The sequence below is a fragment of the Salminus brasiliensis genome, chromosome 25 (assembly GCF_030463535.1).
Source record: "Salminus brasiliensis chromosome 25, fSalBra1.hap2, whole genome shotgun sequence".
Lineage (NCBI taxonomy): Eukaryota > Metazoa > Chordata > Actinopteri > Characiformes > Bryconidae > Salminus > Salminus brasiliensis.
In genome coordinates, this window is record NC_132902.1 from 6,336,630 (window position 1) to 6,362,478 (window position 25,849).

The 25,849-nt window shown below is 39.3% G+C and overlaps 1 protein-coding gene across 4 annotated transcripts in view; it reads right to left on the reverse strand.

Moving 5' to 3' along the window:
• Positions 1-495: 495 nt before the first annotated feature.
• The window catches only part of LOC140547794 (interleukin-1 receptor accessory protein-like 1-B), a 327,860-nt gene continuing 302,506 nt past the window's right edge, over positions 496-25,849 (reverse strand). The window contains exons 9-12 of one of the 4 annotated variants that reach the window (XM_072670984.1): positions 25,628-25,771; positions 11,189-11,359; positions 8,624-8,668; positions 496-4,319 (exon numbers count right to left, since the gene is read on the reverse strand). In XM_072670984.1, the coding sequence (XP_072527085.1) occupies positions 3,586-4,319; positions 8,624-8,668; positions 11,189-11,359; positions 25,628-25,771 (1,094 nt within the window). In that variant the 3' untranslated portion in view covers positions 496-3,585. Of the gene's footprint in view, positions 4,320-8,623; positions 8,669-11,188; positions 11,360-25,627; positions 25,775-25,849 lie in introns of all 4 variants that reach the window. The other 3 variants (XM_072670983.1, XM_072670986.1, XM_072670985.1) reach the window with 3 other exon arrangements.

Genomic DNA, 25,849 nt, shown 5'->3' on the forward strand with positions numbered 1-25,849 from the left:
ATAGAAGTAAGGAATGCAAGGCTGGATCTGTTGGGGTTCTAAGACATATAAACCAAATAAAAAGGAAGCAAAGCTTCTGTGCCTAATAGACTGATGACAATATATGCACAGCAGCACAATACACACTGTCACAACCAGTTCTGTGTCATTGTTGAGCTAAGAATGGTCCATCACCCAAACAATATGTGGTCAGTGGTAGTTCCTTTCCATTCCTGAATGGAGTGGCACTTATGCAACAACAGATGGGTCTATGATCAGTAATTATATAGCTACAATGTGCACCTATACAGCATTGCAGTATATATCGATTTATTTAACAGCATACAATTCCTTATAGTTTGTCATTTAATACCCACTGTGACTGATGCTCACTCACACACTCCTTCACTCACACACTTCTTCAGTCACTCTTTCACTCACTCATTTTGTAACCTAAATGATGCAGAGTAAATAAAACACTAACATACCTGGATCATTAATTACAAGGGTGTAAAGAACAATTAATAAATGTGTATTTTATTATTATTATTAATAATAGTATCTCTTCAATTAACATTGCAGGTACTGAATAAAAAAGAGAAAAATCCAAAAACAGGAGACAAACAGAACCTTAATCTTTAGTGTCAGAGTTGTGAAAGTGCCAGGGATAAATCTGTGCTATATATTATTATTATCATCATCGTCATCATCATCATCTTCATCACCATTATCCTCATCCATTTTGATCACTTTAATCATAAATGTTCATGAAACAACTTGCCACCGATTCAGAAAAATGCAAACATTGGTATTTTATGAATGTGGCTAGATTGTCTTCATCTTATTACATTTAGATTTTTTGATATATACACAATGTTTACAAGAAACATAAACAAAGAAAAATGCCAACAAACAAATGAAAATAATCTGACTGGTGCATTCTTAAAACCATCAGCCTCCTGCTGCACTTTTTTTTTCTGCCAGCTTAGCATTTGACAATTTTTGACTTATCTGGCAGAGCAGTAACTCAGAGCAGACAGAGCAGAGTGACGTCTGGCTCCAAGAGAAAATACCCAAGACAGATCCGGCAGAGGTGAAGAGTTTAATGGAGTCATTTGAAGAATCAAATGTTGTTTTGATGATCATAAGAGTGAAGCAACCCTGTTTCCCACCCCACTTCCCTAATTTACATAGTTTTGCATATCATCTGTCTTAATCAGCTCTTTTGGCACCATTGATAAGAGTAACAAATACTGGATCATGATGTTCTTATATAAAATGTAGTTCTGCATGGGACTTCATCTGCTGTCATATCCAGGAAATGATCTTTTTCTCTTAAAAAAACAAAAAACAAAAAGCAAACAAAAACAAACAAATAAAAAAATTAAAGGTGCTGCCTTTCATCATATAATCTCTATTCTGCTGCCCTGGGCATATTGGACCATTTGAAAATGTGAAAAATGCAAAAACAGGGTAACAATCACAAAAATGCCAGCTTTGGTTTGGACTTTTTGAAATGAGTTGCAGTAGCCGCAATAATGCTGTTTCTGGCTGACAGATGCATAGCCCCAGTTTGACTTGACTTGTAATGAGGCTGTATGCAACAATGGCTGCGGTTGCTTTTGAATGCTGATTGAAGAGCAGTGTTGCATTTCTCTTGTCAATGGTAATGGTACAAATGTTGATGGAATAAGCCGGATCTTACACCAGAACCAAAGCCCCACTTAGGATTCTCAATTCAACTCATGGAGTCAAGGATATATAGCTGTTAACTCAGATTGATGTTGTTCTCCATTTTCCATGGAAGGTTCAGTTTCCCACACTTCTCCAAATGGAGAATGAACTTGGCCTTGTTTCTCTGTATTCTTACACTAATTAGCATAGACATTAGAGCTACTTTTAAGAGAAGCAGCTACGGATATTCATTCTCATCTTCGAGTCAAAAGCCTGGCCACTTGAGTCATGAGGTAAAACGTACCCAGTTCTAAAATCAGCTTCTATTTCACGCCAAAGATGTGGTCTAGAAAAATAGAGATGGCATGGCAGTACGTTACTCTACAGGAAGTGAGTGCATATATCTGATGCAGTGCCACTTCAAAAAAGATAGGCGGCACTTTGTCATGGGACAGCAGGGAGGCACTGAAGAGGAGGTTAACAGGTTTTAATATGTAGCAAATAAAAAATAAAAAAACGGAATGCAATTATTTAGAGTTATGGGTTCGGTTTGATTTGATGAGAAGCACTTGTGTCAGTTGTGAAATGTCTGTAAATATATATATATGTATATATATAGAGATATTTATAATATAAATTGAATACATATCTAGTTGCTATGCACACTCAGAAATGACACTGTCGTCATGGGTAAGATAATCCTAAAACACAAATATACTCTTTCCCCATCTCCCAACCATGATTTAAGACAGAAACATTAAAAATATTATTTTTTTACCCTTTCAAATTAAAAGGTTATGCAAAGAACTCACTCTACACCTCTCATTGGTGGAATGAAATGTGACTAAGTATGTCTTTCCAAGCAAATTCTTTTGTTACAAAAATATACTTCTTTCTTTTAAAATAATATACATATTTTTTTCTTATGATGAAATTTTTCACTATCAAGCTAAACAGCAAAGCTGTTGTTTTTTCTTTTTAATAGAAAGTATCGATATTTCATGAGAGAGAGCAAGACATAGAGAGAGAGAGAGAGAGAGAGAAAGAGAGAGAGAGCAGAGAGACACTAGATCATCATGGTGAGGTGTTTAGTTTCCTCTCTGGTGTCTTCTGCTTGGTCGTTCATTCAGGAAGAGGATTTGCTCCCAGGCCTCTGCACCTTTTGCATAATCGTGTTTTGTTCTATAGTCCTCTTAAGTGTTGAGAGATACCCATTGCTCATTCACCAAAAAGAAAAAAAAGAACCCCTACAACAACCAAAATATGGTGCTCTCTCAAAGAAAACAACACAATGCCACAAATCCCATAACGTTAAAAACAAAACAGATATTGTTTCAAACTACACTTGCAAAATCTAGTCAAGAGAAAAGTACAACACTTCAGTCTTTTATACCTTACAGAGCTCTCTTCAGTTATTTCATCAGGAAAATAATAATAATAATAATAATAATAATAATAACAATAAAAAGAAATCAAACTAGATATAAAAAATTGGTGATAAAAACAAGAGTAAAAGAACACAAAAATAGACCATAACTGAAAAAATACCAATGCTACAAAGAAATCTCAAATATATGTACAAGACCCTGTATTCCTTGCAAGTGTCAGAATGTGTGTGTGTGTGTGTGTACATGTGAATAGTGTGCAGATGTGAAACACAATGGGTTCTCCGAGTTTTCATAGGCTTTGCATCCACTCCTCATAACTATAATGTGTTCTGCTTCAGGGTTTCTGGATGCGTTTAGAACTTTTCTGTGGTTTTTTGAATCCCTGTGAGCTGGGGTGCAAATTCGACAGCAGCAGTCATTATTTGTTTTGTCTCTCTTTTTTTTCGTTTTTCGTTTTGTTGTTTTTAGTTCTATTTTCTTTTACCCCCAGGGCCTCAACAAATGGCAATAAAAACCAGTCCATTCCCCTTGTTGGAAGATAACGTCACCAGATGACGCTGGAGATGCTGGTCTCCCGGGGCAACAGTGGTAACATGGCGTTGTTAGCATGCTGCTCCTCCAGTTGCTGCTGCTGCTCGGATCGCTGGCTTTTGCCCTGCGGCCTCTGGCCGTTTAGGAGAGTCATGGGGATGTTGCAGTAGGTATGCTGGTTGCCCAGCGAGGTCAAGGGCGGAAGGGTTCCAGAGGATGGGACGTCATACTCATAGCTGCGATAGTAGTGTTTCTGTCTGAGTGAGGTGTGATAGCTGTTGTGGAAGGTGGAGCGCAGCTCGGGGTGCGCTGTAGCCATGGCTGTGGAGGTCGCAGCCGCCATGGAGATGGCTGAGACGGTCTGCAGCTCGCTGAACGGGCCCTGCTCGCTCACATCCAGCACCTGCTCGTGGGACAGCACGTGCTCCGGCCGCTTGAAAGGCATCTCATACTGCAGCCGCTTCCAGAATTTAGAGTCGAGCTTGCTGCTCTTGGGCCCGGGCCACTTGATGACGGTCAGCAGCTTGATGGTGTGCTTGAGCGCCTCAACCTCCTGGTAGTTCATGATGCCGCGTAGCTCGGCACACTCGATCAAGATCACCTTGATCTCGCCGCTCACCAGCATGTTGCGAAGGCGTGTCTCCAGCTCGAAGATGCTCCAGCCCCGACGCACAACATAGTTGGGTGTCATGACAATGATTAGTCGTTTGCTCTGGTCGACGCAGCGAGCCACGTCTTCTATGTACGCTGTGGGATAGATGAAGGAATCAATGAAGAGAGGAAGGAAAAGAGAGCCAGAGAGATAAAGAGGAAGAGAAAAACAGAAAGACAATAGAGAAGATGGTAGAGAAAGAAGATACAGAGAAGAGAGATAAAGTAAAGGAGAGAAAGAGAGATAAAAAGGGAGAGTTAGGGATGGTAAAAATGAGAAACAAAAGAGGATTAATATCTTAAGATTTAGAGGACTTTCACTTCACTTTCTCCTAAATAAAATAATTTCATAAAACAATATATAGTACCAGTCAAAAGGTCTGACACACCTGGTTGAATGTGTGATAAGCATCTTAAAGATGTTTAATCCAAATGCTAGGGTGATCATTTTTTTTTTCATAAAAAGAGGACACTGGGGACACACTGTAGTTAGGATATTTTGTAGTTAGGATATTATAAGTAGCAATGAGAGAGGAAATACTTCTCAACCATGCTACAACTACAGTGTGTTAATGTACATTACTAAATTAGCAAGACCAATAAATAGCCTTAATAGCCAATATGACCAAACAATCGTCTTTCAGTTCAATGTATGGTTGGGCTATCCACTTTTTCATACTGTTATACCATCAAAATTATACTGCAGTATAAGGTATTTAGTTCACAATGACTGGAGCGACTGGTGACTAATGGCTGAGCAACTGCTGTTGGAAAATGAGAAGGCTCAATTTAAAGCTAGCCTTTGCTTAATTATCTCACCTAGCTTAATAACCTAACAAGCTTAACTAGCTTGGCTACTGCTCCACCGCGTATCAGACAGCCCAGTTCAGCTGCTGTTGACTGACTACTGAGCTATAGACACAAGTGTTTGTGTCTAAAAGAGAGCAAAGTTGAGCGGCTGGTGTTGGTAGTAACAAAAAGGCGAAATGAGAGACCACCTTTGCTGTGTTTGGACTGGCAGGCTGTGTTCCAGCTAACTAGATGGGTAGAATGTTGAGGAGTGTTTTCGATTGTTTTCAGGCACTTTGAGTAGACTAGTCCATGCAGGTTTGCTTGCTCTGTCTTTCATTCAAACTCAGCGTTGTTAAACATGCAACTACAGCGGGCTTGCTTTTCCCACCTATTTTCAGAGTGTGACATCTTCAATCAGTGATCACCTACAGTGCCCTTACCCTGTGGATCTTTTAAGGCACATTTTCTTATTCGGCTATGAACTAGGTCAGAAATTTGACACATTTTTAAATAGCACCGTATATGGTATTACCATTATACCGCCCAAGCCTAGCTCAAGGTACAACTTAGGCCTACTTGAAACCTCCCAGCCACAACGTCCTACTACTACGATGGAAACCTGTGTGTCCCCAGAGTTCTCTTTTTTGAAAAACAAAAATATGATCACCCTAGCAATTGGATGAATGTTTTTAAGACCAGGTGTGCTCAAACAGAAACATTTGATGACATGCTGAGAATGTTTTGCATTACTCTGGCATCTCATTCGAAAACTGAAAAGTCTCCAGAATTGGAAAACAGCACTGTTTTCCAGGTACGTTTTTAAGCATTTAAACAGACTTCAAATGTATTAATTTTAGACATAATTTGAACACAAAACAGAGAGTGAAACTGGAAAACACAGAATGGAGGAGAAGACAAGACACAGAACATAACATCAAACAATAACGGCAGTGCAGGCAATCTCTAAAACCCTTATTTAACACACTCGACTGTTTGGCGCCGATTAAGCCTCTCAACAAAAGCTGCGCGCTTGAGTCAACTGAAGCACACCCAAAGACACCATTTCCGCCTTAATCAGTAATGGCAACAGCGCTTTTAAATGCAGAACAAACGCCGCACCTCACTATTAAGCTTTAAAAGGGAGAACAGGACTACAAAGCGTAACTCCTTGCCGGCGCTTTGGGTGTCCTTCTGTTGTGCTGCCTTTGGATCACTTGTGAATGTCGTGATACGAAAAACAAAACTGTGCCTTTGAAGTAGCTACTCTACACTTAACAGTCCTTATTGTGTCAGTTATGGGTAATTCGGAAATCAAAAGCAGCATAACACAGAAGCTCAGAAATATAGACACACTCAAATAGAAACTTATGCCATTGTCCAAGAGACAATGGAAAAAAAGGTATTTTGGTCCTTTGCATCAGGTTTCAGATGCTAAGAGGACATCATTCTGTCTGAACAAAGTCATCATGTACAAAACTGGTGCATAAGCCTAAAGCAGTGGTCTCTGTCCCTCCTCCTAGAGAGCTTAGATCCTGCAGGTTTCAACCCCAACCCTAAGGTTGGATGCATTAGAGATACATTCAAAGTAGAGAAGTGTTGGAGACCACTGACCTAAACATTGGTGAATATTACAATGCCAAAGTGAATGAATGTGGATTTGCTTTTGTGGATGTAAAAGACTATATTTATTGAGGAAGGCTTTCTACTAGATTTTGGCCATGGAGAGCATTGATGTAGGAAAATAATCCCAAAGTCTGTTTAAAAAAACTTTATACTAATAAAGATTAGGTCAAGGCTCTGTGCAGGCCAATCAGGTTCTTCCACGCTAAGCCATTCTCTTGTACTTATGCTGTAGCATGAAGGTTTCTCATCACTGACCATTCTTTCTTCACTAAACTTATGGTATCTGCCAACCTAGATTTATGTGGAAGATTATATAAAGCATTATTCATCACTCCAGGGAACATGCTTCCACTGTTCAGTCAAATGGGGTGTGCTTTACACCGCTTCAGCTGATGCTGGGCTCATGGTGATCCTAGGCTTGTGTGTAGCTGCTCAGCCATGTGAGCCTAATCCATGAAGCTCCTGACAAACAGCTCATGTGCTGATGCTGCTTCCAGTTTGAAACTTGATAGTGACTGTGGCTACCAAAGGATAGATGATTTGTACACTGCATACTTGTGTACATACTTGTGTGGTCTACCTCTTCACAGCTAAGATGTTGCTTCATCAAGTGCCCAAACATTTTGTCTTTAGGGGCCAAAGTGTAATGTGTGGTGGGGTCAAAGGCCAAAAAGACACAACTGTATACAGAAGAAAAAAAGTTCTTATTATATTATTAGATAGTTCTTATTATATTATTACCACGTGTCTGTGGGCTACTACCCACAAGCTCCACTGTAATCTGCTTTGTGCTAGATATTGCCACTTCATTGTATATCCTCACTTAAGGTTTACTATGGCAGCTCTAGCAGGGTAGACATCATGGCACGTCCTACAACAGTGTTATATTGAAAGTCACTGAGCTTTTCTGTATGATCAGTCCTACCTTTAATGCTTTATCTATGAAGATTGCATACATGTATGCTTGTTTTTTACACACCTTTGAGCAACAGGTTTGGTGGAAACCCACTAATTCTAGTGGCCATCATATGTAAACATTTGAGGTCATGCGAAGAGTGGAGGGGTAATATGTGGAAATGTGTGGAACTATTGGAAGTACAGCTGTTTCCATATGATTTACTATGGTTAATTTACAATCAGTTTTGTCAGGAAGTTTTTCTTTTAAAACCTCCTCCATTCCTTTGACAATGGCATAATAGCCATAGTGGCTAAATGGAGACACAGGCCTTGAACACATGCTGAGAGAATTTTGACCAACAGAATAAGACCATTTCAACAGAGCAACACTTTTTGAACTCTCTGAACTCTCAGAGAAATACCCCCTATGGCACTGATTTTCAATCATAATGTCTTTCAAATTCTATGTGCGTAGTATCACACCCCTGTAGAATATTTTGCTACAATAGAACCTGTGCTTTCTCTTGTGTTCTAAGCTTTTTGGCAGCCCCCCAAATTCACTGTGCCTTTGAAACCCCCACAAGCATAGCCCAGTTAGTATTATGTCCTATGCATAGGTTTTTGTGATTAGCTCTAAGTCTCATTCATATCAGATGCAATGCATAACAAGCACATATTGCTGCCTACATTTTATTTTAGGTTAGTGCATCTAGCCTAGAATATCATGCTAAGTTCATAACATGCATGTGTGTCTTTTCTGTCATTTTTGTTTCTTTTGCTCTTTCTTTATTGTTGTCATTCCCTTCCCATGCCCTTTTTTTCTGTCCTACAGCATCTAGGCTTGTCTGACACCAGGCTTACCAAAAGCCAACCAAGATCACAAAGAGAATCCCCTGAGAAGAGCCTGAGCCAATGTCTGCTTTATAGTCAAGGCCTTGAAGCTGCCACAGAGTCCCACACACATCCCTCTTTTAGACACAAATGCCCAGCCACCTACCCTCCATCTCCCTCCCTCGCCACCCCCTGCAAGTTTCAGAAAAGGCGCACAGTACGAGAGCTGACAAGTGGTGAAGGCTGAGGGAGAGTACCTCTAAGGAGTCTCGTGTCATCCTGGAAATGATCATTGGTGAAACCTAAACATAAATATTTCAACATTCAAAGTGTGATCAGAAGATTCAGCAGCAACTCATCAGTACAATAACAAGTACTTCCACAGAAGAGAAACTGGTATGAACTATTCCATTTGTCTGGCTGGTAATTCATCTTTTGCCCTTGCTAATTTGCTTTAGAGTTCAAAAAACTACCAGTTTATCCGTTTAATATGGGACTCAGCGCTACAGGGATAAATAAGCTGGTGGAAGTTACTTTTCAAGTTACTTTTCAGTAACTTTTATTGTGTAGTGTTGTAGTATGTTTAATCTTTTAATGAAATTCATTGCCCCTATTATTTATTTATACACATAGACATATATTATTATATACTATATACATATAGACAGTCAGAATGTTGTTTTTTTTGTTGTTGAATGTAAAGGCCATTAAAACAGGGACTTCAACCTTGCAGAAATAATGAATGATTTTACACAAATTATTCATAATTACAATGAACATCATTTCCATATTTCATCATCATTTCCTATTTCATTAAATTGAGGCATGCAATTTGGTTCTAAACACATTCTAAACATCAAGTCAAGCTTTTTTAGCCCTGTGTGTGCATATGTCCCACATTAAAAACAACGAACAGTCCCTTGTGAGTAAATACATAGCACACAAACAGTAACAAAGGGATTTTAAAGCAAAAAGGGCAAGATGGAAAATGTTGTAGGAAGCACAGCACGGCACAAACAAAAAAAGTTTGAAGAACTACAGGAGTGATTATCTCAAATAAACACAGCTCCTTTAACTTCAGTGGGTGCATAATCTTATCAAAGGACCAAAACGATGATGCGCTACTTGCAATAACAGGCATTGAGTGGCGGTGATGTGAAGAAAGACGTCACTATTCATTGCTTAGCTTTCGGATGCACAGAGGCATTTTTAATGCTGATAGCTGACTGGCATGAATGAAAGCAGGTGGTGCAGCGAAGAATGAAGGAATTCTAATGAGATCCTCCAGCAACTGAGGTGTACAGAGCGTAAGCTTGTATAACCTGTTTCAAATTTTTAATTATAATGAGGTTAGGCACAATGGCTAAGACTGGGGTTAGTGCTCCACTACAATCAACACGATAAAGACAAAATTTAAATATAAACAAGACATACACATGTACAATTAGACAAAGGACAGTGTCATACAAACATACACAAACATATAAAAAGGAAAACACACACACACATATACATGCCCACACATGCATATGTGCACACAGACATACATGAATGCACACAGTGGCCAGTTTATTACATTATACCTACACTCATCAGGAATACAATTGAAAACCTAATACGATTTACATACCTTGAAATAAATTAAATAAATACGAAGTATCCTAAGAAAAAAAACTGTGTCTTCACCGCTTGCATATAATACTTATTATAATATAATATAATACTTATTGTTTATGTTGGAGAATGTTCCTGATTGGCTGCAGAGGGTTCAAAATGTCAGTCCATGCACTTTATGCAGTACTAGTCTAGATGAATCTTTGTGATTCTTCTGGTTTAGGATAGACTAACCTATGATTGAATTTCACTCGTGCAACTGGCTACAGATGTTATTTGGGTGGCATACCATTCCAAGTACAGCAGTGACACTGGCCTAGTAATGGCATGGTGGTGTTCATGATGCTGATACAAATGCTAAGAATACTATTCAGCCCTAGACATTTAAAGCGACTCTAAGACTCTGCTATAATGGTTGCAGAAAGTGCATGCATATTTTCAACAATAAGCCATGACTATCTTCTTAGAATTTAGAGTATTTATGAAAAATAGAGAATGAACATGCCGAAAATGCTGTAGCTCAGGTTGAGCTAGTTGGTTAGATAGTCTCTTGTTTGAGTAGTGTTAGTCCTTTCTCTCTCTCTCACTTATTTGTTAACCTTTCTAGATTGTTGTCATCTTGCAGCATTTGTGTGACCATTGTCCACACACTGAGGATACAGCCTGCCACTGATGTGTCTAGCAATGTGCACTACAGTATTCACCCTGCACATGCCACATTCATTTTACATAAGTCACAAGTGTCATGGTGGCACATGTGCTGGGTGAATACTTTAATGCATTTCCTCTTTTTCTCGCTCTATAAGAAAACCCACACACATATTGGCCCACAGGGAATTGTCCAGGCACTCCCGACTGCCAGTCCATGCCTGCTCAGAATGATCCCCCACTCAAATAATATTCTGTTCTCTGGTGGTCCCTCTACATTGATGGATGGGGTAGAGAATAACAGGTGCACAATGTAGGTGCGTCTAATAAACTGGCACATATAAATGTGGTCAGGACACCACAGGACCACCACAGACCAGGTTTATACAATTATACCTGCTCTGTGGTTGTCCTGTGGGGTCCTGACCATTGAAGAACAAAGTGACAATTGGCTAACAAAATAACATAGACAATGAGTGTAGAATCAAAGAGATGTTATGGCTGACAATCACAAAGACAGAAAGAAAGATGCACACAGCCTCATGTCCAGGTGAACTTACTTCCAGTAGGGATCAAATCCCTGTCAGGAATGAAGAGTTTATACCCATAATGTTTTTCCAGGACATCAGGGAGAATCTCCAGTGCAAATCGTTCCTCCTCTCTAGTCTCCTGGCTCCACTGGTCTGGGTCCACCTTAGTATAGGACAGGTATGCATCATAGTCTTTATTTTCTGCAAAACACACAAAACATATGTTTTTAATAGTGACATACTTCAAAGCACATATCAAAAACCATAAAGATGGGGAGTGTAAGCAATCTATAACATACGTCCATAAAGGTGAATAAAAGTGATATGTCTGTGTGGATTTTACAGTACAGAAAGTCACTGTAGTACTGGGAAACAGCGAGGTAATCAAAAAGATGGGCAGAACATGGGCGACGTATTAGGCTTTCATATGCCGGGCCAGCTTCACTCAGCCCATTTACCATAACAAAGAAATCAGCATATCCGGGGGTGAGCACCTCACAAAAGGAGGCTAATGCTCATCGAACCAGAACTGCGTGGGCCATCGATCTCGGACCCTCTCCAAACAGCAGGCCATTTACCGCCAAGGCGACCTGTGGAAGTGCAGGGCCTCTGGGCTGACTCATCGCACCAAGACCGTTTGAGCGCAACTTGTTCAAAACGAGCCACTGGGGGAGACGCTGTGGGGGCTTATCGACAACAGTGGCCTCTCTGTACGAGGTGGAACCAAACGAAGTTGATTGGTCTTCAGTTAGTCTTTTTTTATGTGAGGATAAAAGACAATTGTTTCTGTATCGCTATTTTGTATTTCATACATCCCGGCCTAGGCAATGGTGCACTGGGTGTAATTTCTAGAAAAGCATGGATGCTCTTGTCTACAGCTTTAGTGTGAGATATCATTCACATATTTTTATTTCTATATAAAGGATAAAGGTGCACGTATTCGTCACTGTACAGTGTGGACTGTACAGCGAAATGTGTCCTCCGCATTTAACCCATCTGGTAGTGAACACACACTCACACACACGTGTTAGGGGCAGTGAGTACACACACACACCCAGAGCGGTGGGCAGCCAACTCCAGCGCCCGGGGAGCAGAGAGGGTAAAGGGCCTTGCTCAAGGGCCCAACAGTGGCAGCTTGCCGAGCCCGGGAATCGAACCCACAACCCTGTTATCGATATCCCGGCGCTCTAACCGCTGAGCCACCACTGCCCCTCCCGAAAGTATTCATACCCCTGGCAAAGTTTGACTTAAATTTACTTTTATTTAACCAGAAGTTATATTTTTGCCTGGAAACGACACAGGCATCTCCCAGGAGATAACACGATGATGTACAAGAGGCATCATTGTGGGAAAAAGTATTTCTCAGCTTTTATACACATTTGAACAAAAAGTGGCATGTCCAAAATTATTCATACCCTTTGAAAACTGTCACAGTATATGGGAAAATCCAAAGTTCTATACCATTCCAAATAGTCCAAGCTGTTTTAAAGCATCCTAATTACCCTGATTCATTGGGAACAGCTGTTTTAATCAACTCAACAGGAGAAAAACAGCAGCTCTCTGCAGTTGGTTTGTGGACAGTCATGGCTAAGACAAAGGAGCTCACTAAGGACCTGCGGCTGTGCATTGTGGCCGCTCACAAGTCAGGAAAGGGCTATAAAGCCATATCAAAATGTTTTCAAGTTCCAGTGGCTACAGTGCAAAGTATTATTAAAAAATACAAGAAGTTCCGCACTGTGGAAAATCTCAGAAGATGTGGTCGGAAGCCAAAAGTGACACCTGTGCTGGCCAGGAGAATAGTGAGAGAGGTGAAGAAAAATCCAAGGATCACCACCAAGGCCATCCTGGTGAATCTGGACTCTGCTGGTGGCGACATCTCAAGGCAGACAGTTCAACGGACACTGCACACTGCTGGGTTCCACGGACGCAGGCCAAGGAGGACACCACTTCTCCAGAAAAGGCACACAAAAGCCCGCTTGACCTTTGCAAATGCTCATCTGGACAAAGAAGAAGACTTCTGGTGTTCTGTTTTATGGTCAGATGAAACAAAAATTGAATTGTTTGGCCACAATGATGTGTGCACCATTTGGCGTAAAAAAGGAGAAGCCTTCAACCCTAAGAACACCATCCCCACTGTCAAACATGGTGGTGGGAACCTAATGTTTTGGGGGTGTTTTTCAGCCAATGGACCAGGGAACTTGATCGCAGTAAATGGCACCATGAAAAAAGAGCAATACATCAAGATTCTCAACAACAACATCAGGCAGTCTGCAGAGAAACTTGGCCTTGGGAACCGGTGGACATTTCCGCACGACAACGACCCAAAACACACAGCCAAAGTGGTGAAGAAATGGTTAGCAGACAAAAACATTAATGTTTTGCAGTGGCCCAGCCAGAGTCCTGACTTGAATCCAATTGAGAATCTGTGGAGGGAGCTAAAGATCAGGGTGATGGCAAGGAGACCCTCGAACCTCAAAGAGTTGGAGCTCATCACTAAAGATGAATGGACAAAAATACCAGTGGAGACATGCAAAAAGCTGGTCAGCAATTACAGGAAGCGTTTGATTGCTGTAATAGCCAATAAAGGCTTTTCTATTAATTATTGAGAAGGGTATGAATAATTTTGGACATGCCACTTTTTGTTCAAATGTGTATAAAAGCTGAGAAATATTTTTTCCCACAATGATGCCTCTTGTACATCATCGTGTTATCTCCTGGGAGATGCCTGTGTCATTTCCAGGCAAAAATATAATTTCTGGTTAAATAAAAGTAAATTTAAGTCAAACTTTGACAGGGGTATGAATACTTTCGGGCATGACTGTATATATATATATATATATATATATATATATATATATAGTTCAGAAACTGAACAGAACTTGTGACTAATTATGCACCATTTAATGTCACCTCTACCCAGCATATGGATAACCTTTTTGGTGTGGAGATCAAAGAAACTGCTACAGGCAGCTGAGCTGCTAGTCTACAGATATTGTAGAGGCCTGACTGATTTGGACATTTTGACACCAAACCAAAAACATTATACATTTAAAGTATGTAGTTAAAACCTAGACAGACTATACAGCATAATTCATGTTTTAAACTCATAGAAAATGAACTCTCAAGATTTTTTTTGAATTCTTAGAAATTGTGCTAATTTCTGTTAATTACTGTGTAGATGATGATAGTACATTTTAGGGATGGGGTAGAACCAGGTATATTTTAATTGACTGGATATTGGTTATTTTAAACCCAACTCGTGCAAATTGTGTTTATCTTGGCTAAGTTGAATAATGAGAGTTTACTACAAGGACCAGACACTCTGTGTACCCCAGACACTGCTGTGTCCTTTTTCAAAAGACAATCCAACATAATGAAAACAGGACTGAAATCAACTGTTTTGTAACAGTCTTGATTTGTTATATTTATGGATTCTGTTATCTTTGCCAGTGCTGTAAATGAGGCAGTAAGAGTACAAAGAAAATCAGCAGGTTTTATTCTGAGGCAAAATAACAAGGTAGTAAATGGCTTGTTAAATGACATTGGAGTTTTTTCTGCTCCAGTCACATACTTATTTTGTAATACAAATTAAAAGACTTTGTTGGCCCTGTAGGGCTAAAAATATAAACATTGCCTAAAATGTTTTAATAGGAAAAGTGAAGCAATAGTGTTGCAACTGTTTAAATATAATACAATAATGTTTCTATTGTTCTATTTTTTCCAAGCTGTGTTCTCCAGTGATGACATATTAACAAAATGATAAATGTTAAGTTTGTAACCTCAGTTTCATTGTTTCAGTGTTAAAGGGAAGAAACTGGTCATATAAACTCTTTTATTTACCTTCTGAGGGTGCCTTTGTTACTGCGGGCTGGGAATAAGGCCTGTTAATGGCACCTCAAGGCCACCATGCTCTGAACAACATGGTTAAAACAAAAAACTGGAACTGAATTAGGATTAAAATATCAGATACCCGATCAAATAAAACATCAGATCCAGATTCACTAGATCAGTTTGAGAAATTCTAACATGTAACTATGACATCAAGTTACATATGAAAATAAGGCAATTAAATTCTCAGAAATGAGAAAATCACCTCATCGTATGGGGTGTTTTCATTTAAGATACACTGCAATGTCTTTGCTCCTGCAGCAGAATTTTGCTGATACCAATTTCATTGGTCAACTGAAGCATCAACTAGGTCCTACACAAACACACACACATACACTAACAGGCTAAGTAGTCAAAGCAGGGAATGCCAGATTAAGCTGAAGAAGGATACAACAGACTAAGCTCTTCAGGGAGCAAGAACACAAGACACTAATGCTCCCTCAGGAGAGTTCATTACAAAACAGATCACTACTGTCTCTCTGACTCTTCCCCACATCCTCTTTATTTGCCTCTCTCTTACCTCCCACTTTCTTTCTCTCTCTCTCTCTCCTCTCATTCTACCCTAACTGCTAAATGCCTTACCCTTATCCCATCCAATCTCTCCATTTGTGTTTATGACCCCTCCTCTCTTCAGCCATACGCCTTTACCCTCCACCTCCCTTTGTACCCCACTCTTTCTTTGTCTCACTTCCCTTCCCTTCCTTCTTTTTCTCACTCATAATTATCTTCCAGAAAGGCCTAATCCAGCCCCATTCCTCACCTTCCTTCGGCTGGAGAGGACCTGTCTGACTGGAGATGATGAAGAGAGAGAGAGAGAGAGAGAGAGAGGGAGGGAGAGAGAGAAAGGAGAGGAAAGGAGGGTGAGCAATCTTCTTTTAAGTGCACTGCACTATCTCTCATTCTGATTAAAGTAAACCTTGAGCTCACTTATGGGCTAAGATGGATGAAGGCAGACAGCACGCACTTTCTGACTAAGTTAATCAAGTTATTATAAACGGCACAGCGGTAGACTTTACTATTATGCAACTCAAACATTCAGACATAGGAATCCTGTATGGAGTTAAATCAATAGTTTGGCCATAAGTGGATTTCCCCCTTGCCTTAAACGCAGTCAATCACTGAGGACATTTGGACGTTAACTGTCTGAAGTTTGTTTCTTTTCTGTTACATTTCATCTACAAGCTAATGTAACGGACAAGTGGAAGTAAATTTCCACTCATTAGCCTTGGAAATATTGCTCAAACTGTGTCAAGTTAAATAATTGTTAAATAATAGTTAAATAATCTCACCTTGTTAACATGGATTCTGACACAAAAGAGTGATAACTATAAAATGGATCCAAAAATGGCTACAAACAGTAGTATAATTTTTTTTCTGTTTTTGCCCTGATTGCATTTTTATTTTAAAATGTATTACCCCATGCCTAATGGCTAGTATTTCCACCTTCAGCTGACCTTAGACCTTATTTCCCTATTATTACCAGTATCTGACATGGGACTGGGAGAAAGATTTTTCCCCTCTTCCATGCAGAATTCTTTAAGCTGCAATTTTATGCTCAAATGCTGTTTGATTTGCAGCAAACATGTCCAATGTTACTATGCCCTGATAATTCAACCTTGTGTGAGTGTGTTTGTTTGATAGATGCTGTACTTTGATATGTAAAATCGTAAAATATGTATGAAATGTAGGATGGAGGCTGTGCAAATCTTACAAATTTCTTTGGCGTCTTAAGTCTTAAACAATCCTAAAATGCCATCATGGGACCTACAGCTAGCTCTTGCCAACTGTGGCTAGCTGTAGGTCCCATGATGGCATTTTAGGATTGTTTAAGACTTCTCTATGCATCCAGCAACAAGAGATCAAACAATTTGTACATATACCATTAAAGTGCACGCCAAAGAAATTTGTAAGATCTTATAATCTGTAAGAGCTTATAATAAGGGAATTATTATAAGGAAACTTAGCTTAGGTTTTGGTGTAGGTTTAGTAATAATATGTAACTGGTTGCTTTGTAACAGTTTCTGTATTATGCATGTCTGGGTTGCATCAGTAATTTGGGCATATGTATGACTACATACTATGTTTAGTACACATTGTACAAATCCCGAATTGGCCTTTTAGTCACATATGTACTACTTACTCTTGAGACCAGGCTGGCTCATGGGCTGAACTTGCTAGGGCATCCTGACCTTGCCACTGACATGTTCTTACAGAAAAAAATTAAAGAAGCAAATACACCCACAGAGTTACTTTGAACACATTTGTTTGAAGGTAGAGTTATTTGCTTGTATGCTACTTCCAGCTGAAAACCATTCCATATGAACACACATGAAGGTGCTGTCACTCGCATATGCCAAAGTGAAAAAAAAACCCCACAATCTGTCAGATTTTATAATGAGAACTCAACTTTTTCCTCTCACGAGTTTAGCACCATTCTTTGCCTAGCGGTGCAGATTGCTGTCGACCACAGCAGCGTAGAAGCACAGAGGCATACGGCACGGGGCAGGTGCATCCCATATGCTGCTGTAATGGCTCATTTCAGGCTACAGACAGAGCCATCACTCTCTTTCACTCTTCTATCACTCTTTACCATTTTCTAGCGGTTCTTCCTATTCCCGAAACACTCCTTCTCCATTTCAACACATCTTTATCTCTGCCTCAATATACCTGCCTTCTTTAACCGCCAGTATTTCCACTTTCCCCGACTGGGTAGACTGATTGCCTATGTATGGTGGGTTCTGATGGGATTGGGGTTAGGAGTAGTTATGAAGTTAGGGGTCATGCTTAAAAGGTAGGGGTTTGGCATTGGGTCCACTGCAGCAGAACAAACATTTCCAATGCACACCGAGGAGAGTTTATCTGCTGGGCCATGTGAGTGGGCATTTCTTTGAAGGAGTTTGAAGAGTTCCACCAAATAAAAAAAGAGCATTAAATGTGTTTTTCACATCTCCTAACACATTCAGGGACTGTAAGAGTGCTTCGATTGTGCTCACCCCTGTTTGGGATTTTGCTATGTTTACTGAAAAACTTTAATCCTATTGAGAATTCCACTGACAACGAAAAGAAGATCGATTTTGTACTATTCCTGAACTCATGTTTCCAAGTTTAGAAAATAATACAAATATGCTTTGGTTCTATTTATGCCTTACAAATGTACAAATCTACGGAGCAGGAAAATAGCTAGATTTCAAGCTTGTGAACTGTCATACAAAAATTTTAACTATAAAAACAAATGGTTAAGTCTGTACATGTGTCATGGCAATAATGATACATTACGAACAAGTGTTTGTCTTACATGCAGTGTGGATAGTCTTAACACATTTGTTGGCAACTTCTGCACAGTTTTGTGCTTTTCTTGCTCAGACACACCTAATTTAACTCACTTGTTAATTGCCAGGTTTACAGCAGGGAAATCAACAAACTGTGCTGGACTCTGGCCCTCGGCTGCCCACCCATCTTACTGCATGAATTCTCTAAGCCTTGTAAGAGGCAAAGTGTGGATTCTTCCAGGCAAATGCCAAAACTGTTATTCTTGCTTGAAGTAATACATTTTGCTATACTGATGAAATAATTTTTTTTTAATTACAAAACTTATAAACATTTAAGGCAAATAGAATTTCTGTGGCATTCAGTTTTCAGAGGACAAGTACATGCTACCTATCGCCCCACCTATTTAAGGAGATGTGAATCACTCTTCTGTGAAGGAGAGAGAGGCAAACAACGTGAGCGAGAGAAAGTGAAAAAGAAAGAAATAAAAGCTATAAAAGACAAAACGTAAAGATCAGAAGTGCAAGAGGGGGCTGGAATTCGGAGGAGGAATAATCAATTTCGCCTCTCTGCCAGGCCTCCCTCCGTCACTAGGCCACAGAGGAGCTGAGATCCAGATCTCTCAGAACACACAAGCAGCACCTCTACCCCTCAGCTACCCACACACACACACACACAAACTTGCTATGCCGGCCTGCAGCTCTGACGCATCCACGCCCATTCCACCCACGGACACCAGGCTGAACTTGTGAACCAGTGATGAATATGATGTGAGATATTTATGCGCTCTCCTGTGGTACTGCAGGCTGCGTGTCTGATCAGGAGTCGTTAGCGTAGAGGGGGCGGTGCACTACAGTAGCAAAAGATGCCTACTTGAGCACTCACTTTGCATCTGTGAAGTATTTAGTGGATTAATTCTTTGGAATTCTCTATTCATTCACATACACAAGAGATGAACTTGAGATCAGGTACCTTGTCTATTAAACATACTTCAAACTTACTTTCGCCTGACCTTTAAAGCTGCAGGGAATATATTACAGTAAAATGTTTTAAAAGGTGTTGTGTGTTATCTTAAACATTCCATTAAGTCTAAAAGCATAAAAAAAAAACAGTGTAACCAAACCGGCTACCCAGGGTTTTCCTACCCTAAACGTTTGTGTTTTAGGGAATACCCTAGAGGGTTGGTTACAACAGGATTTACACCACTAAAAGAACAGTTAATGTCTTATGATTATTGTAATGAGCAGGCTTGACATTTGACTTTGCTACACAATTCAGGTAGAACAGTAAAACTACACATAATGCCTTGAAGAAGAATTGAAACTGGCACTACATATGCAGGTAGTGTAGTAGATTTAATTGTTTCCATGGCCCATGAACCAGCTTTTAATTTATAATTCCTGCAGGATGGGGGTCTTCTTATTTTTATCCCCTTAATTTCTTGCATTCACTAGCCCGATCAGAGTCAGACAATGGGAAACATTTTGGCAAAACACCATGGTCATATATCGATAATTGAAAAGTTAATCGTAAGAGCTACTTTGTATATCATTGCGATCACATTTGTTGCAGTTACATTGTGTCCAAATTTAATGATGAAATTCCAAATAGAAATGCTCCTAAGTGATTTGGAAAAAAACATTTAAACTGATTTCTTTTGAAAGTTGCAAGGTTTTTTTTTTCTTCATCTGTAAAGTTGTCTTTTCTGAAATACAAGATTTTTGTGTGAGAGCTCAGTATGTATATTATGTGCATGCAAGATGATGCCAATCCTATTTAGAAAGAAATCATAGATTTTAATTGCTCTATTTTTGTGAATGTATTGTAAAAGCATTGCTATGGCAATGGTAATTAGACTTGTGACAGCTATGAGAAGTCAGTGCACTCTAATACCACCACCACAACGAAAAGTTCACATGTTACATGCATGACCCTTTAAAGATGAAATCTGTGCATATAATGTTTTTTTAAATGAGGCCCCAGTTGCAGTTTACTTCTGAGTACAGCAATTGATGTAAATGTCATGGTAATAAGCCTATATCCTTTCTAAAAGATTCTACTGTTGCTAATAATAATTGCAAGCATATTGGAGTAGGCTTGTACTATGCAAATGGGATCAAGCAATCTTTGCAAACAGGTCCCTAGTCGTGCTCTTCATTATTAGCCATGTTAGCATTTTTCTGTGCACTATTTCATTAATCTTTTCCAAGCAGTTGATACAGAAAATATATCAACGTTCACAATGCTATGGCATCCCTTTCCCCTGTCAGGTAATTTTCAAAACAGATCTTTGCATAGTATTCAGGAAGAAGATTAATTAATGCATGAAGATTGATGCTCCAGTACTCAGCACTGTTGCGATTTGACAAACACAAAAATAAAAGGGTGTTTGAGGCTGTGATATGGACAGTATCCAGCATGCTCTTGCATTCTGTCTCAGGCCCTCATACCACTTCAAAGGCCTGAGGTCCAGTGGGTTTTGGTTGGCACACTTGTACTCGGTTCTCTTTGAAAACAATGTCTTTTCATAAAAAAGGAAAAGAAAACACTTTTGTAGCTTTAGTGAACAAACTCTAAAATCAGAGACTAAAGTTCAAATTACACACCAAACTCCAGAGCATTTAATGCTTAATAATTAGTTTAAATCACCACTAGCAATATAATGTTTTTAAAAAGTAACCACCATTAGGCCACTTCAAACTTCAATTAAATAGGTCTTGACTTTTTGTTAAATTGGAGCATACAGATAGATGTTTTCTCATTAACAAACAGGGCCTTTCTAATACCTTAACTTATGTTCAGTAATTTATTTTCATTACTTTCAGCTTGCGAAAGCAGGGCGCACATAAACCTAAGCATAAAATTCACGTTTGATTTACAGTTGTGGTCTGAGGTTTACAGACTTAAATGTCATGGCAATATTTCAATGATATATATATATATATATATATATATATATATATATATATATATATTGAGGGCAGAATTAATGTTTAACATTCATCTTTAATAGAAACCATACAAGAACTGAATACACTAGTTTTCATTTTTGGTGGGTTTTCTGAAATTAACACAGGGTCAAGTCCAAATCTTTACATAACTTTACAGGAAATGGAAAGTGTTATGCATGTTAGGCCAGACACAGAGGGACGAACACTTGCAGAAATGGGCCCAATGCAAACAGTTTATTAAATAAAACTTAAGATAAAACAAGGGGGCACAATTAGGCAACAGAAGCAGCAGCTAAAGGGCATAAACGTGAACACAACACAAACGTGACAAACCAGAGAGCGAAAACAGACCTGAGACCAGGGGTTTAGCTGGGGGACCAGCTACTTGGCAAGAGCGGCTAGGCCGACCCAACCTGGAAATGCTGCATGGAAGTGGGTCGCCTAGCTGGAGCAAGAGTCGTGGGTCTATCTTGGTAGCGAGCGCGAGCACCTCGCTGAATCTGTGGATGGCCAGTTGGCCTGCTTGCGAACGTGGACGAAGAGCTGAAGCTGGCCTAAATGTACTGTGGGCCGTATCGGGAACCTCTCGGGCTACCTCAAGGTTCCAAACTGCAATTCTGGGCAAGGAGCTCAGCGTTGAAGCTCCAGGTGAAACACATGAACATGGAACAAGACACTGAACCAACACAATGAACCAAACTTGAACCAAACGAGGAGGAAGTCCTTATTTGGGCCTGTGGGTGGCAGCTCGGAATCGCCCCGGGAGAGGTATTTTCAATGTAATTTCAAAAAGGAATTTCGAAGCATTTCTAGCAGTCCATTCATATTTAAAATGTTAAGAACAACTGGTGTACAATTCATGATAACACTGATGTTGATATTACTTATTGATTTGTTAATGTTTAAAAGAGATTTTTTTCCAAAATTACGGAGGTGGGACATGCACAGCCATATATTTCTTTGAACCAACTCATCAACTAACCATGCCCTGGAGAACTTTTAGAAGAAAGAGATTATTTTAATGATTTCTTACATGAACACTCACCAATAGTTACTGATTATACTATACCAGTCAGTGATTCTTCAGAAAACATGAAAAGCTGTTGAGCAGTTTATTTTGTTGTGATCTATAATAAATTGGTAGTTCTTTTAAAGAAGGCACACATTAGTAAGGAGGCTTCCAGAAGATATACATATAAGACTAAATAAGTATTGTTTAGTTAACGATAAAATACCCTAATCATCAGTTCAATACTTTGTGTAATGGAGAAGTTCTAGCTACAGGGTGGACATAAAAATAGAGGAAAATGTGAGCAAAGGTGATTCTGTTAATAAAACATTGCTTGCCTTGACAGCACTAATTTATTGTCTTATTTCTTTGTTAAAAAATACAGTACAATCCAAATAAAAGGTCATTAAAAAGTGTTGGAGAGTCCCTTGGTGAAAAACAAACACACACACAAGACTCTACATCAACACTTTGTCTCCTCTCTTTTGTTAATAGACTGTTATATAGTGAAAAGCAACACAGTACATTTATTTTTAATAAGGATCATTCTAGTCGGATAATGTTATTAAAAGTTACATACCATCTTGCGCCATTATGTTATGTGCAAGGAAGAGGTTGGGCTAAATGTGCGAAGGAGAAGTGGGAGAGGAATAATCACCTCCGTGTTTCTGGGATGTGTGCAGCTCTTTGGGGAACTGTGGGCAAGGCCTGCTGGCTTATTGAAACTGATCCCCTTAAACTGAGAGCAAATTGAAAATCTGTTTCCCTCTCCCTTGAGCTTACTGGAGTGGCACAATTAAAGGAGACAATCGCTGTTTGGAATTAAGTTCAAGGCACTGGTGTTAACTCCCCTCCTTCCCTATCCAGCTTTTTCCCACCTCTATCTGTCTTAGAGTCATGTATTATGCTCAGACCCCTGAGCTGGGACCCCATCCCAGCTCCTGCAGTAATGACTTTCAAAGAAACGTCCAGAATGCCAGTCATCAGAGTGCTTCAAAAGAAAGCATACAAGGCCTGAGAGAAAGGAGGAGGAAAAAAAAAAAAACTAGAGGGGCTTTCTGACCTACTGACACTTCTACGTGCAATGGCCCTTGCCTGCTGAATAATATTTCTCACAGTCTTTCTGTCTCTAATGTATTTCAGACCAGCTGCTTGCCAACAGTTCTTTCTTTGAGGAAATTACGAATAACCTTCAACTGACACCCACTTCAGAAAAGTTTTTAATTTCTTTTGATCCAGAAATGCTTTGACATCCCGGACTTTGATCTAGACACAGAGCAAGTTGAACACATTATTTCATTATTAGGGAGATTTTTTTTCCCTTTCTTTATCTCAGTTCATCTAAAAAGGCCTGCCAATTTCCAAAGCCCGAAGAGAAAATATTAAATCTCTTACGAGAGGTGAAATATTAAGTCCATGTAGTCCTGACCTACAGTCATGGGCCATTCAATTTGTTTAATGGAATGTCAAGGTGAGGTAGGCGCACCACTGAACACCATTCATCAAATAAACTGCTACTAGGACTGGATAAAGTAAACAGAGCAATGGGGCTGAAATGTATCTGTCCCTTCAGCAGGTCAGGGTGCTAAGGCTTTCAACAATAAAGTGTTAATAATTAAAGGAGGGTGCATAAATGAGAACCACTGTTGCATTCTGGGTTTACGACCACAGTTCAGTAGGTGTGCAACCCCTGGATTTGTTTGAGCTTCAACTACATAGATTTATATATATTTTTAGCTATGTGGTGCTATGACTGTCTCAATGCATTCATGCATGTTTTTTCTAAAATGAAAACCCTAATAATTGGGGTCTGGTTGCATTTTGCTAACCGGTATCATAGACGAGTCCATTCCCTGTATATTAGCTGTTCCCTTTCCATTCCCTTTTTTATTTTGGTCAAATATTCCTTAACTCCACATAGGCAAGGCTGAAAGAAGCCTAGGAAAGGGTTTCTGTCTCTATAACTACAAACCACACATATATTGGAGACAAATCCAATGTGAACGGGTCAGTGAGTGTTAGCGTGTTATCGGAAATTGCATCTGCATTGTAATAGAACACCTGTGACTTGGTCTTTATAGATTATCCCAGATGTGATGTTATTCAAGATAACACACTGCCTAGAGTGTTCTATTGCTGTTATACAACAGTTTTGCAAAGTAATGAAAAAAAAGTACAGTTAAGAACCATTGTTTTAAATACAAGTTTTTAGTTTGTTTTGGCCCCTGATCTGTTCCAAACACATTTAATAACCAATACTGACCCAATTCAATATTTCATACACATGCTACATGCTACAATACACTAACTGTGTTTATTATGTGCATAATGTGATACCCCTCTGGCATGATACATTTTGTTTATTTGCCTACATCATTAAACTTTTACTGTTTTACTAATTTTACTACTTCAACTTTAATATGGATTGTGATCCAATGAGACTAAAATGCATAGAACCATAGAAACCTGGTCATTTTTGAGGTCTTTATAAAAGCACACAATCCTAACAGATACATGCTGTGTTGACTATTTATGCAATTGATTAGTTTTCCAACTGCCCTACAAACCTGCTTCTATCTCCATTTTCCCCTTTAGATTTCATGTGGCTGTCAGATTTAAGGTCCTTCCTTAAATTCGAAAAAATTGAAATCCACATTATGAGCTTTAACGCACAAATTCTACAAACCCTGGCCAGTTTTTGTCCATAAATTGATCGTTTCTAGAGAGCCCTTCACCTTATTTAAGTACTTAACCATATTATGTACCTACCATTCCCATTCCCTATTATGTTGTATATTCTATATTGTCTGATTTATATCTCATCTCAATATAAATATAATATATAAATATAATATACATAATATATTTATTTATTTATTTAAAGACCAGCTGGTTTGGGGAGATGGTGGCTGATATATATGTTAATGAAAAAAAAAAGGGACATCCATGTTGCTTTGGTTAACGTGTAATGTTCAATGTCAAACGTCCTATATAACAATATGTACAACACAGAATCTGCATTTGTCTCTCGGCCATGAACACACTTTTAAACATTGTTTTTAACCCAGAAATAACACAGGAATGATTTTTTTACAAGCCTTTTAGTTTTCTTGCCTGCAGTAAGATTGATATTTGCTCTATCATATTTTTCATGTTTAGATATACTGCAGGTATTACAGTTTTCATTTCCACTGTAAAATAGTGTCTGCTTATGAAGCCTCTACAACAGCAGCATAAACAGAGCACAAAGGATCACAAAAGTGCTCTTGTCCATAAGCAATGCATACACATATGACTGAATCAGCCACAAAGCCAAGCATAGTAGATTAAGGTGATGCATCATTCCAATCTTACCGCCATCCACATCTTCACTGCCAAAGTGGTTCCTATAGAAGAGCATGAGCTCAATCCTGTAGCACTTGTATAGCGTGACCAAGAAAATCAGCAACAGCAGAATGGCACCCAGTCCACCGGCCAGCTCTACGGTGTACATGAGCTCTGCTGAGAGAGAGAGAGAAATTGAGAGAGAGAGAGAGAGAAAGAGGAAAGGAGACATTTATTGTACTGCACTCTACT